Source organism: Enhydra lutris, unplaced genomic scaffold, assembly GCF_002288905.1.
Source record: "Enhydra lutris kenyoni isolate GAN:26980312 unplaced genomic scaffold, ASM228890v2 scaffoldscaffold58, whole genome shotgun sequence".
NCBI classification, from domain to species: Eukaryota; Metazoa; Chordata; class Mammalia; order Carnivora; family Mustelidae; genus Enhydra; species Enhydra lutris.
The window spans coordinates 13970712-13984739 of NW_019154142.1; the positions used below are offsets into that span (position 1 = coordinate 13970712).

The following is a 14028-nucleotide window of genomic DNA, read 5'->3' on the forward strand; positions in this document are numbered from 1 at the left end:
CATTGCAGTGCAGCAGGATGCTCACAGTTTGAGATGCATATAGTGACTCACACATGAAGGGGGCATCATATTTTTTTTTTTTTTTAATTTATTTGACAGACAGAGATCACAAGTAGGAAGAGAGGCAGGCAGAGAGAGAGGGGAGGAAGCAGGCTCCCTGCTGAGCAGAGAGCACGATGCGGGGCTCGATCCCAGGACTCTGGGATCATGACCTGAGCCGAAGGCAGAGGCTTTAACCCACTGAGCCACCCAGGCGCCCCGGGAGCATCATATTTTTATTGCTCATCTTCCATTCACTCTGGAGCAAGTACTCAGTTATTAAATAGTGGCGGAAACTCCAGTATTGGTTCTGTCTGTCTATAACTTTATTTGACCTGTTTTATTTGGTTGATTCAAATAGGTAAATGTGCCTATGATATGACTCTACTGTATTAACTGATGGCAATAATGTACAAGTTAGGAATAAAAGGCAAAAATCTTTTTTAGAATTTACTGTGAAAAATTACCCCCCTTTGAAATGGCATCCTAGAGGATTATATATGTAATGTGTCTACGAAAGCTGGTGTTTTCTGAATTCTAATCTTGGCTGAATTAACTATTTTACAGCTCACTTTTTAGAAGTAAAAAATAAATATTCCAGTTTAATTTTCAAAATCTGGTTTGTTGGCATATAATTCTATTTTAAGTATTGAAACCTTAAATTCTAATTTTACTCCTTTCACAGCCTACTCCCATTATTCCAGTGTTTTTATCCCTCAAATACATTATATTACTTTGACTTTTCCTGCCAGTAATTTTCTAGTATCCATGATTGCCAAGAGTTAATTGGTGACTTTACATTCGTTAGGAAATATAGTTTGGCTGTTATTTGTTTATAATGAAAAATATAGTAACTATATTTTCCTAAAGTTAGGGTCAAGCAGTCAGACCCCGTTTAGAAAAACTTGCTATGTGGTATTTCAGAATAATGTGTACTAGAATTCTAGTCCACTGCTTGTTGGTCAGTATCATTTCACAAAGGGAAACATATTCCATTCAGATTTTTTTCTTCCCTAAATTGAATGTTTAAAAGGACAGTTAAGTACTTCAAGACCTTTTCTTTTTTATCTGTACTTATATCTAATCAACATTCTGAAGATTCATTCAGACAATCACTGGTGACTACTGCTGGCCAATAAAAATAGTCTTTTGGGTTTTAGTCTTTTAAATTATATGCTAAGATGTTAATATTTATTGTTAAAGGATTTTTTCATTTATTCATTTGCCATTTAGTAGGTCATACTAAATATGTAATAAAAATTACTGAGGTAACTGCTACATAGGACAGTTTATCTTTAAATGTATTCATTGTAGTCTTATAAACCAGAAATTTTCACCATGAACATTATGATGTGTCTTTTTTTTTTTTTTTTTTTAAAGATTCCATTCATTTATTTGACAGAGAGAAAGTGCAAACGGGGGAGCAGCAGGCAGAGGGAGAGTGGGAAGCAGGCCCTCTGCAAAGCAGATAGCAGGATGTGGGACTGGATCCCAGGACCCCAGGATCATGACCTGAGCCAAAGGCAGACACTTAACCCTCTAAGCCACCCAGGGCCCCATAATGTGTCTTTAAGACCTCCAACTTGAACATCATTTCCTTTTGTTTGGACCTCAAATCAGAGCTTGGTCTCATCATTTAGACTCCACTGTCCTACTACTGTTGCTATGTTATAAAACCTCAACCCTGGATCATACCAGTCTTTGTTCCTTTGCCAGATTGTTGCCACTCTAAATTTGTGTTTTTCCAGTATAAACTGAGTATTCATTGCTACCTGAAAAATCTTTTACTGGTTTCTTAATCAGTTTCCTATCTTATTGTTGGTGGTGAAATCAGACTTTGGCTTCTGTCTTCAAAAATTTTTTTCTCATTGTCTTTTGAATTGTTTCAGCAGATCTCAAAGATTTTGGTGGAAACTCCCTTTCACCACCTTTTTCTCTCCCTGTTCAATGCTTCACCATGTTACCATCGTATCTGTACCTCCAGGCGTCCATCCCTCCCTGCTCTTCCTTCTAGCAGTCATATCTCTACCTCATGCTTTTATTCTCATTCACTCCAATATTCTCAGGGACTCTACTCCCTTAGTCATAATGTTCTGATTATTCAGTGTTTCCCTCTCTCTCTACTGGTTCTCCCCTGATTATGGAATTGTGCTCAGCTCTCTCCTATATTTTCAAAAACTGTTGACCCAATGTATTTTACTATTTCTTGCTTTTCTCCTCTTCTTCTCTGCCAGGTTCCTTGAAAAAATAGCTTGTACCCATTTTATTTCCTCGTTTTCTCCCTTTCATTTATTCTTCAACCCACCGAAATTTGCTTTCTCCCCCAGTTTTTTTGAAAGTATGTGTGCTAAACTCACCTAAGACCCGAGAGTGGCCAAATACTGTGAACTCTGCAACAGCAGTTGTAACATTCTGTTCTCTTGTGGTAACACTTTCTTCATATGATAACTTTTTGCTGATCTGTTTCTTAGGACTCTATTCTTGGCCCTCTACTGTCCACTCTCAAGAGGTTTTTAGGGGTTCATGTGCATGGGTTTCATGGTATTCATGAGGCTTCTGAAATGAATTATAAAATATTTATATATGTGTATGTCTGTTTTCTTAGGGAGAAAGTCCACAGGTTTATTTATATTTGACTTAAAGCAATGTATTCACTCATGGTTTTAACTGCCCTGAAGTCATAACTCTAAATTCTCTATTTCTAGCCCAGACCTTTGATAAGGAATCCAAAACTGGTGTTTATCTTACTTGATGGCACATGATCAAAACTTTCCAAAGCAGAATTATTTAGTCATCTTTCCTCTTCCTGTATGGCATCTATTACATATATTTGCCACTATTCTGCCTCTCCTGAATAACAAATTTGGGTGTCCTGCTCCTTTCCCCTTCATCTTCACAGCATATCCTACCCATTCTGTCTTTCAATTGTAAGTATCTCTCAAATTCATCTTCTTCTGCTTTTTCTTGCCTTAATTCCACCCTCTTTATCTTACATCTGGTTTACTGTAATAAATAACTTTCCAACTGATTTGCTGGTCTCCAATTTGACCCACATTTAATCTGCTCACCAAACTTAAATCTGAGTAATTTTTCTACGGTATGTTAATTTTTTTCAGTGACTCGGATTGTCAGGATAAAAAGTGCTTAAATTGAAACATGGTGTTGGGTCTCTGCTCACATATTCTTATTACATGAGTCTCCAAATGTACATTATTTAGTTTTCTCCTTCATGCCCTTACCTTTTCTTCTCTATTAGGCAATTCATTCAAGCCCTGTAAATCTCAACTTTGGTCCTTATCTACCTTCCTTCCCATTCTCTTAGATGTTCTACCTCTGTCTTCCTACAGTTATAGCTGCATAATTATTGTAACTCTTCTTAACCATACTGTAATCTTGTTATTCAGAGCAAGTGTAGTCATAACCCCAATTTTTTTTTTTTAATCTTGAGCCTCACAATGTGGCTAATGTATAACTGGTCATGTATAGATATTTGCTGATTAAATAAATAACTAAGATGTAAAATTTGTTTCTCATTTTGACTTTTATGCATTTAGGTATCCTTAAGTGTTAGTAATCTTTTTTGCTGGTACAAACTATAGTGAGTTTTGAAGAACAGAATTCTGTAAATCTTATTTATACCCAGTATCTAAAACTGTTCTTCGTAAATCAAAGAAACTCAACTATTTGTCAATAAATGATTTAGAGGTGATCATGAACAAATGAGCTATTACATTTTTGAACTGTTAGTGTTAAACCTGAGAAAGAAAACAGAAAGCAAATCAGAAAATCAAGTAGTATGGGTTACTTAATTTTCTTGACAACTATAGTTCATATTGGACATTTTGATGAGAACTTAGGGAGTTTTAAAGTTTCCTATTAGTATAGGATGTGACAACAGTGCGACCTCATTACCAGGCCGTGCTGTTAGATCTCTTCTTAGAGACTGGGTGTATTATCTTGTTTGTTAGGATTTGTTAGGCTTGTGAATTAGACTTCATCCATCTTTATACTCATGCCCTGCTGTTTTTAGAGAAGAACAGGGGATTCAGGAGATTATAGTGGGTTATGTCAAAATGATGGAAGTAGTGGTTCCAAATACCCGTTTTATTCATGAAACATACCTGAGGCAGAGTATTCCATGTAGCGGAATATTCCATGTAGCGTATGTCTTTTGTTATGATGTTGTGTTTTGAAAATACTAACTTATGTGGTAAAAGGTACATTCTGAGGCAGATTATATTCAGTTTTCTGTCAAGATCTTTAAACTTCTGGGTTAATGTCAATCATTATGAATAGAATGCCTATCTTGATAGTTTCTTAATCTGGACAGAGAATTTAAACCTCAGTGCCCAAAGGCATTGTTGTGTCCCTTACTTCTCCACTTGGATAATAGTAACTATATGTTCCATCCTTGGGAGAATTGAGAAAAAAGTCACTCAGGTCACTCTCAGTTAAGACTTGATTCTCTCACAGACCCTGGTTGAGAAAGACTCCTAGAAAACGGGTTGTGCACTTAAAATTAAGCTCAGGTCACTAAATTCTTAGTAGGTGGAAACTCCTTGATCACTATTGATTTGAGACAAAATTGAATGTGATTTAAGAATGAAAGATAATAAAAAAGAAAAAAAAAGAAGAATGAAAGATAATATCCCTAAAACAATTGTTTTCAAAGTGTGGTCCTTGACCTGAACTTGTTGGAAATGTAAAATTCTTATGCCTCATCTCAGTGCCATCTAATCTACTGAGTCAAAATTGGGGATGAGGAGTAGAGGCGCAGGGGCTTATTAGTTTTAGCTGGGTAACTGATGCATACTAAGATTTGAGAATCCGTTCTGTGCTATTTACCCCTGCTTTCATTTCTTCTTCCATATACTCTAGACAGTATTTACCCAGTATTAGAAAAATCCAGATGTGATTCCATGAGTCATTTTGTTTTCAGAAATACTCTCCTAAATTCACTCCCAATGAGTAGTTGAAATTTAAAGTCAGCTAGGTAGGGTGTTTATTTGCAAATTAGGTCATTTTACTTTTCTGATTAAAATTCTTTGGTGTGATATAGGGCATCCAAATCTTTTCTCCCCCCAGACATTTTCATACCATTTTCTTATTGATTTGGAATGCAATCATTTGTAGTTTTTTTTACTTTATCTTTGTTGTTTCTGATTTCTAGTCTATTGTATTTTGCTCAGAAAATAGAATCTGTATCAGGAGTCAGCAAACTAATTTGGTCACCCAGAGCCCAATAATAGTTTTATACTTTTAAAGTGTTGTTTAAAACAAAAGCAAAAACAAATCCCAAAATATGTGACAAAGTCTGCATGTGGTCTCCCATATCTAAAGTATTTATTCTCTCTTTCTGCAGGAAAAGTTTGTTGACCCTGATCTGTGTGGTACTTATTCTTTGAAATTTGTTGAAATTTGCTTTATGGCCTAATATACACAGGCTACTTCATTAAACTTTTTTACATGTACTTGTGAAGAGTATATATTTTCTCATCATTAGGTACAGATTTCTGTATATGTTCATTAAATTAAACTTACTAGTTTCACTGCTCAAGTCCCCTATATAACTTTACTGAATTTTTTAGGGCGTTGGTTTGACCTCTCAATAATGAAATATTGAACTTTCACTTTGATGTTGCACTTGTGACTTTTTCTGGAGTTCTATTTGTTTGAATTTATTTTGAGGCTCTTTCATCAGGGCATGCAAATATAAAATTTTTATATTTTCTTAGTGAGATGTAATTTTTATTATTATGTAGGGAGGATTTTTTTAATCCTTTATAATACCTTTTGTTTTAAAGTCTGTTTAGTCTGATTTGATAAATTTTGGTAAAGCCATCAGCTACTTTTGGTTATAACTTACAGGAAGATCTTATTCAGTCCAAGCTTCTTTGTCTTATGTTTTAGGTGTAACTCTGATGTTCACTTGTTTGTCATTTAGTAATTCTGTTGATCTTGTGCATGTTAAGTTTAATTATTGTGAATATTGATATATTTGGACTTCTTCCTCTTCGTCTCTCTTAATCTCTAATTTGTTTATTTATGACAGCATACTGGGTTACTTCTTCAGATCTTTATTTCAGGTCACTAGTTTTCTCCTTAGCTGCATCTAATCTATTCTTTAACCCTTATTGATTGCTTTTAAATTTAGTAAATATATTTATTTCTAAAAGTCATATTTTCAAATTTGCCTGGTCATTTTTTATTATTATTCACTGTTAAATTCTCTCTTATTTTGTTAAACATTTCAGTTATTTTGTTTATAATTATTCTAATATAGGACTCAGATTTTTTTAAGTATTAAACTTTGTAATAACTTTCAAGGATATAAACAATAAAGAAGAGCAGAATCAGGTCATGGTCTGAAATATTCTAAATAGTCCCCCTGGTTCTTTCCTTCCCACATTGAACACATGTTCTTTGACCCAAAATAATCAATGAGGTCTCTTAATTGAGGTTTGTGGAACATTTCACACTGTAAGAAGTTTCTGGACTATAAAACACCTTTATTTCAGACTCTGGAGTGGGATTTCATAAGCTCTGCATTATTTACATTTTGGACTGGATAATTCTTTGTTGTAGGGAGACTGTCCTGTGCGTTGTAGGATGTTTAGCAGCGTCACTGGCGTCTCTGACAGAAGCCAGTCATACTCCCCACTCTCCAGTTGTGATAACTGGTGATAACTCAGAATGTCGCCAGATATTGCCAGCTGTCCTAGGTGAGGCAGAATCATCCATGAGAACTGTCCTAGAGACGTAAATACCTTTTGTGACATTCTGCAGGGAGCAATGCATGCCTTATGAACCTATAGATTATAGTTTTGTTATAATAAGCAATCTTAACCCAGGATGACCCTTCAACAGTGTTTCATAGATAAAGACTCCCCTCATAGTCAGTATTATTAGTCTGTTTGCCAGAAGGTTTAGTTGTTTAGTTGTCAGTATATAAACAGGGAGATCAGATTATCTGACTTCTTCATTTTCCTGGGAGTGCTCCCCTTCCCCAGCTGCTTTAATTTTTTCCTTCTGTTCTTCAGTCTCTCTGTTACCATTATCTCCCTTTCTCCATTTTTTTCTTTTACTATTTACCAGATAATTACCGAGTACACAGAGTATTCCCAGACTATTCCATTTGTTAGGACAGACCAGTAAATAAAGGTCTTTTTTTTGGTTAAGAAGCAAGACAACAAGTAAACAAACAGGAAAATATCATATTAATTAGTATAAGGAGAATTGAAATTCTGTGCTTTGAGAGATAGGAAGTGGGTAGCTGTTCTTTCTTAGATTGAGTAGTTAAGAAAGTCCCATCTCAGAAGGTGTCTTGTGTCAAGGAGTCTGTTAAATGAACATCAGAAGAGAATTTCAAACAGAGGGAACCATTAATGCAAATGCATTTAGATAGAAACATGCTTGATACTTCAAGAAGAGAAAAAGCCAGTGAGACTCTGAAAGCAAGGGATAATGTGAGATGAAATCAGTGAGCGTAAAACAAAATTGAAGAAAAGTTGGGAAAGTGCTTTCCTATCTTTCTGTGTGACTGGCATTAGTCGTATAGTATTGGAGTCCTTGGGAATCTGTAAAACTCATTTTGAAGGGATGTTGTGGTAGTACCCACAAACAGGTGTTTTTGTGTTTCCTTTTCCTTTAGCCATAACTAGTGTAGTTATTAAAAAAACTTCATGGGTTAAAAATGTTTCAGGAGAACTTTTCAGCATTGCGTTTTAACTAATTGGTTTTTCTTTTCTCTTGTACAGGTCAATTTGTTGAGTTTGATTACTTCTCCATCTTCCTCCCAACAGATAAATACCATTTTGTTTTGTTTCAGTTTCAGGTTTCTCCTTGTATGGATCACTGATTGAATAATAGATGGCTTTACCACGTCTCACAGGAGCTTTGCGCTCCTTTTCAAATGTCACCAAGCAAGATAATTATAATGAAGAAGTGGCTGACTTAAAGGTAAACTTTTTAGATGAAAAACATTATAAATGTACAATGTGAGCAGATAATTGACACTCTTTTTCTCAGGTCTTTGTACTTAAAATGGTAAGTTTTATTTTGTTTGGTGTGATACCAAGAAGGGGAATGGGTAATGATGTTTTCTGTGAGCATACTTATCTTAAGCACTTATGACTGTTTTGTCAAAGAGAATAATCAGAACCATGATAGTAAATTCTTTGTTAACTTTTGTTGCTAAGATATCTGCCCCAGTTAATTTCGTAATTTAATCCAGTCATTTAACTCTGGTACCTCTGAGTAAGTTTATGGGTCTCTGGTAAAACTTTTGTCAAATGGACAGAAGTAATGTCTTTACCATAACATGGAAAATATGAATATTAATGCTTTAAAATCAGTGGCTTGTCTCATAACTGACTTCTGTCTGGTCCTTATAATGATTTGTGGACTTTATAGGCCTGAAGGTGTATTAACTGTATATATGAACATGTGAGCTATATAATATATATATGAAGGAACTGACCCTGTGTTGTTTTAAAAAAAAAAAAAGTTGCTTTGATGACTCTTTATTTGACTCTGTTGTAGAATATTAATGTTGTTTGTTTTCTAATAGGTTGGAATTTTATTGTTCATAGTCCTTAGGCCATTTTTAGAATTAATGCCTTCATTTGAAGATTGATAGTAGGAAGAGATTTGTTTGTAGTCTTTAGATAGAGTTTTCTTCTAACAGTGATACAGTTTTGCTACAGAAAACAGTTCATGTTCTTTATAGTGGGAGCTAGTTTGCATTTTCATGGCAATAAAAATAAAGGTATAGTCTATACAGTTAATTTATATTACTATCTTAAACTTGAATTGTTTTCTCTCATCTAACCAAAGCCCCTTTTAAAAGTTACTTTATATTAGAAATACAATAGGAGATTTTAAAATTTGAAAATATATACCATGTCATTTCATTTATTCTTACAGACTTTTAGACACTTCTTTTTTTCCTGAGGAAAGAAAGTGGCAGATCTAATGAGCCTTATTTTATTTTCTATCTGCTTTTTTTTTTTTTTTCTTCTTTAAGAAAGAGGGAGGAGGGGATGGGGGTAGGGCAGAAGGAGACGAAGAAAAAGACTCTTAAACAGTGGTACCTGAGTGGTGCAGTCTGTTAAGCATCCATCTCTTTGTTTCTGCTCAGGTTGTGATCTCAGGGTCCTGGGATTGAGTGCCACGTTGGGTTCCACACCTAGCAGAGAGTCTGCTTGAGATTTTCCCTCTCCTGCTCCTCCCGCTCATGCTCTCTCCCTCTCTCAAATAAATAAATACATCTTTAAAAAAAAAAAATCTTAAGCAGACTCCATGCCAAGTGCAGAGCCCAGCATGGAGCCCAGTGTGGGCTCAGTCTCACAACCTTGAGACCGTGACCTGAGCTGAAACCAAGAGGTGGATGCTCAGCTGACTGAGCCATCCAGGCACCCTCTAATGAGCCTCATTTTAATGTAACTTTTTTTTTTTAATTTCTTAAATTTTATTTATTTGACAGAGATCACAAGTAGGCAGAGAGGCAGGCAGAGAGAGAGTGGGGTGGGGAGCAGGCTTCCCGCTGAACAGAGAGCCTGATGTGGGGCTCCATCCCAAGACCCTGGGATCATGACCTGAGCCGAAGGCAGAGGCTTAATGCACTGAGCCACTCAGGTGCCCCTTAATGTAACTTTTTATCTTGAGTTATAGCCAACAATATAAATGAGAGAATAGTAAGCACCCCTGGATGTTGGACTTTTTCCTTTGTTCCTTTTTCCTTTGCTGTATGAAAATAATTGCATAATGAAAATTCATTGTGATCAAAACTATAAAAAATAAAGTTTTTTTAAACAGACAAGATATTTTAAAATCAAACTTCAATAAAGCTCCTTCTGGGAGCTAAGTTAAAAAGCAATTTTGAATTCTTGTGGGTGGTGCCATGTTGTATAATGTAATGCAAAATATACATGGTAAGTGATGGCTTTGAGGAGACCATTAACCAGTGTCACTGTATTATGCTGTTTCAGGTGAAGCGGTCTAAACTTCATGAACAAATTGTAGATTTGGATGTGATGTGGAAGAAGATAGTAAAATTTTTGAATGAAAAACTGGACAAGAGTGAAATGCAAAGTGTAAATGAAGACTTAAATGATATATTACAGGCTGCAAAACAGATAGGTATAGTTTTGTTTTGTTTTATTCTGTTTTATTTTGTTCACTAGGGTTTGAAAATAGATTCTTTTTAAACTGTATACTATATAGGGAAAAGCTCAAGTTTCCAGACAAGTATTTATAACTATAAAGGATAGTCTTACATATCTAGGGGCTCAGGATAGAGTCATGAAGCAGAATTAAATTAGTACTTATTATACAATTAATCACGAGGGATTCATAAGAATTTAGAGTTTGCAAACCACTGTTATGGTTGAAATAAGGAGAGAGTAAATGATAATTTTAATGTAGCTTGAAGGAACCTTAAAAGCCATGGGGACCAATTTCTTATAGAGGCCTGCCAGCACATAGTGAGGGGCAGCACTGAAGCTATATTTTGCTTCAGTTCCTTTTGCACACTAATATTCTCATCAATTGATTATATTTGAAAGAAATTATAATTAGAGTTTGTGATACCACATATTAATATAATTTACTTTCCCAAAGTTAAAAACAAAAACAAAATAAAACAAATGGTTCTTTGGTAAAACATCTGAGTTTGTTCATTGAGATTCATCCTCTTTCTAGACTCTGATAACTAAAAAAGCATAGTTAACACTACTGTAGTTCTAAATTTTCCAGATTCAGGTTTGTACCCAAAAACTTCATGCTGATATTCAGGTCCTGTGAGATCTGGCCTCCACGTTTCTTCTGACCTCAAGTCATCCTTGTCCTCACCAATTGTGCTTCAGGAGACACTGGCCTTTTCTCACATCCTCAATCCCAGTTAGTGCAGGTCTTTATACATGTTATTCCCTCTGTTGAGAATGTCTTTCTGTCCTACTCTTAGAGTGGGTAGATCCTTTCTTGTTATTTTGAACTCAGCCAAAAACTTATTTCCTTAATGAGGTCCTGACTGACCATCCAGTCTCAAGTTGTTACCCAGTCATGCTTTTGTCTTATAACCTCAGCAGCAGTTTCTCCTTAACGTGTATCATTATCTGATATTTTCCGTTTGTTTATTGCCTGTGTTTTGCTGCTAGGATGTAACTTTCATGAGGATAGGATCTTATTTTTCTTGTTCAATGCTTCAAGCTGGGTGCTTAGAATAGTGTTTGGCATGTTTCGAGCCTTAGGATTCACTTGATAAATAAATGAAAAAGTTTTCTCTGCTGATTTCTTGGTAGAGGGAAAATTTAGATTCTTTGTCATACGCTGGTTGGCAGTGTTCTTCCTTACACGAACTTTGGGGAGGGTTTTCCTATTATATTTCATATATTTATTTATGATCATCAAATCTTTATATTTATTCTTCAAATATTTTGACTTTGATATATTATTTAATTATCATTGGTTTGTAATATAGTATAATATTTAAATTTAATGTCCTCATTGTTTTAATTTGTGAAAGTACAAAGTGAATGTCACATATACATTATCTTCTGAACTTCAAGTGCTTTATTAAGTAAGGGATTTTTTTTTGTTTGTTTAAGTCTAGGGGAAATGAAGTGCACTTTGATGAGATTTGTAATAGCATTTGACATAATATTTAAAAAATATAGAAGTAGTTAGATTCATTGGAAAATTGTAGTGCAAATGCAGTCTCCAGTTTACCAACATCAACTTGACTAGGATCTTAACCTTTCTGGACTTCACTGTTTTCATTTCTAAGATGTTGGGGCCATTGAGGGGGCGATTGTGATCTAACTAAAATACTTTTTCAAAAACTGTAGAAAGTGTCTATCCTCTTCTTTAGTTCAGTTTTAAAAATAACTCCAAATACTTAGCAAAAAAGTATTAAAATGTTGAGTTTATTCAGTACCATGACTAAATTATTTCTTTATTTAAATTACGTGGAAATTAGGGTACCCTTTGGACTTCTTCCCTGTGTATCTTTGACAAGTCAGAAATCATTGCTTTAAATATCAGTCATTAAATGTAATCCTAGGAGTTTTGCCTATTGGCAAACATCTGATTCATACTCAGGGACTAATCTATTCATTGATGTTTTTAAGGATTGATTATTTTGAGATGTAATATCTCAAAAGAATATTTTCATAACAGAGAAACCTTAGGGTTGGATTTAGGCAGATGCTCTATCGTATCTACTTTTTAATCCTGTTTTAAGTTGAGTAATTATTAACTTTATTGATACTAATAGTTGCCTAGTAGTCAGCCATGCTTTCTGAATGACAGTAATGCTGATAATGGAAGTATAATTAAAATTAGCAGCTTTGAAGAAGTTAGCCACATGGGGAAAATGTTTTTATGATTTCTTATATTGCTCTTTCACACAGCTAATTTGGTATAATTGTATTAAAGAGGCAGAGCAAAAGAATAAAGAAAGAAGAACAATCACTTATATTTCAATTGAATATAGTAGTAGAAGGTACTTATTTAAGACCATGTATATTGACTAGTCATTATAATGGGTATTTTAAGCTGGTAAGGGACATCAGAGAACATTGGTCCATTCCTTTTACTTACTATATAAATTAACACAATCCATAAAGGTTAACTGAATCCCATGATTGATTCATGGTGAAGATAGGCTAGACCCAAATTCTGAAATAGAAACATGATGGAAATACTAGATTCTTTTCTTTATTTGTAGTCAGATGTCATGTTCCATCAGTCTACTTTTCCCCATTCTTAAATTCACTCTTTGTCTTATTTACTTTAATTTAGACTTTTAACATGTCCTCTCTGATTACTGTAGTAACCTATTGCCTCAGCCTTCCTTTCCTATTTAACTTCCTCACTGTTACTAGACTGATCTTTGTAAAAACCAAAGCTCATTTTTTATTCCCATATTACTCTTTAGACCAAATTCCTTAGAATGGACATAAGAAAAGCTTCTTTATGAATTGAAACAATTTACCTCTTCATTTCTTTGCCATTCTATCATATGTAATCTTTACTACTACTCATATACAATGTCTACTAACTTAGTTTCTTTAACAGTGCTTACTGGTTTTTTCTGTCTTTTTGTATGTTAAAATAACTTTCCCCATTGTGTTTACCCTGTGAAATGCTTTTCATCCCTGAAGAAATGGCTTAGACTTCATTCATGTCATCTGTTACTCTTTTCTAATCTTAGTAGATGGTGTTCCATTAGACTATCATCTATTCCATACTTTATTATAGTATGGAATACTAATACCTAATATGGTGCAGTGGATATAGTAGATGTTCAGTAATTAAGTAAACTTTTGAGAACTCAACTAAAAGTACTCTGTGATCTTTATCACTTCTGATGCTAACAGCTTTTTGTTATTGTTATTTTAAAGTATTTTTTTCCTCTCAGACTTATATTTAATTATTCCTGTACCTTTTTACAATTTTATTCTCCCCTCAAGATTATTTTAATAGTAAAACTTAGCTTTAGGGAGGAGACATTATAAATTATTTGAAAGTAGAATTCTTGGCCCTTAATCTTAGTTTATTTAAATACTCATTGTAGACATAGCTATCTCCTCCATGGGTTTTAAAAGATATGCATAATCATATTAACCTATATTCTGTTGGCAATGAAACTTTGTCAGTATGTTTTATGTGCTCTAAGTAGAAACGTCTTTGAAAATAAAGAGATCAAGATCAAAAAATGCATCATGTATTAGGCATGTGTATCTGTTACTTAATACTCATTTTGGGAAGCTGATAAGACCTCCACAGTGTAGATAGAAAAACTAGAGTGGGGATCAAGAATGGAGGAAAGGTCAGTAGAAAGACCCTGAAGTTCCCTACTCTGCTCTGTAACTGAATCTCTCCCAGAGCCAGAACAGAATGATCTCATGATTTTATTCATATTATTTCACCATGCACAGACGTGTTTGTTTTGACTTCTCTGATTTATAACTCCTGCCTTATTTGGGT

General features: G+C 34.5%; 1 protein-coding gene across 1 annotated transcript in view; it reads left to right on the plus strand.

The window, feature by feature from the left end:
- The window catches only part of LOC111158253 (activating signal cointegrator 1 complex subunit 3), a 362572-nt gene that overhangs the window by 10116 nt on the left and 338428 nt on the right, over positions 1-14028 (plus strand). Inside the window, exons 2-3 of the mRNA XM_022520163.1 lie at positions 7874-7998; positions 10029-10179. Of these exons, the coding sequence (XP_022375871.1) occupies positions 7909-7998; positions 10029-10179 (241 nt within the window). The 5' untranslated portion in view covers positions 7874-7908. The remainder of the gene's footprint in view (positions 1-7873; positions 7999-10028; positions 10180-14028) is intronic.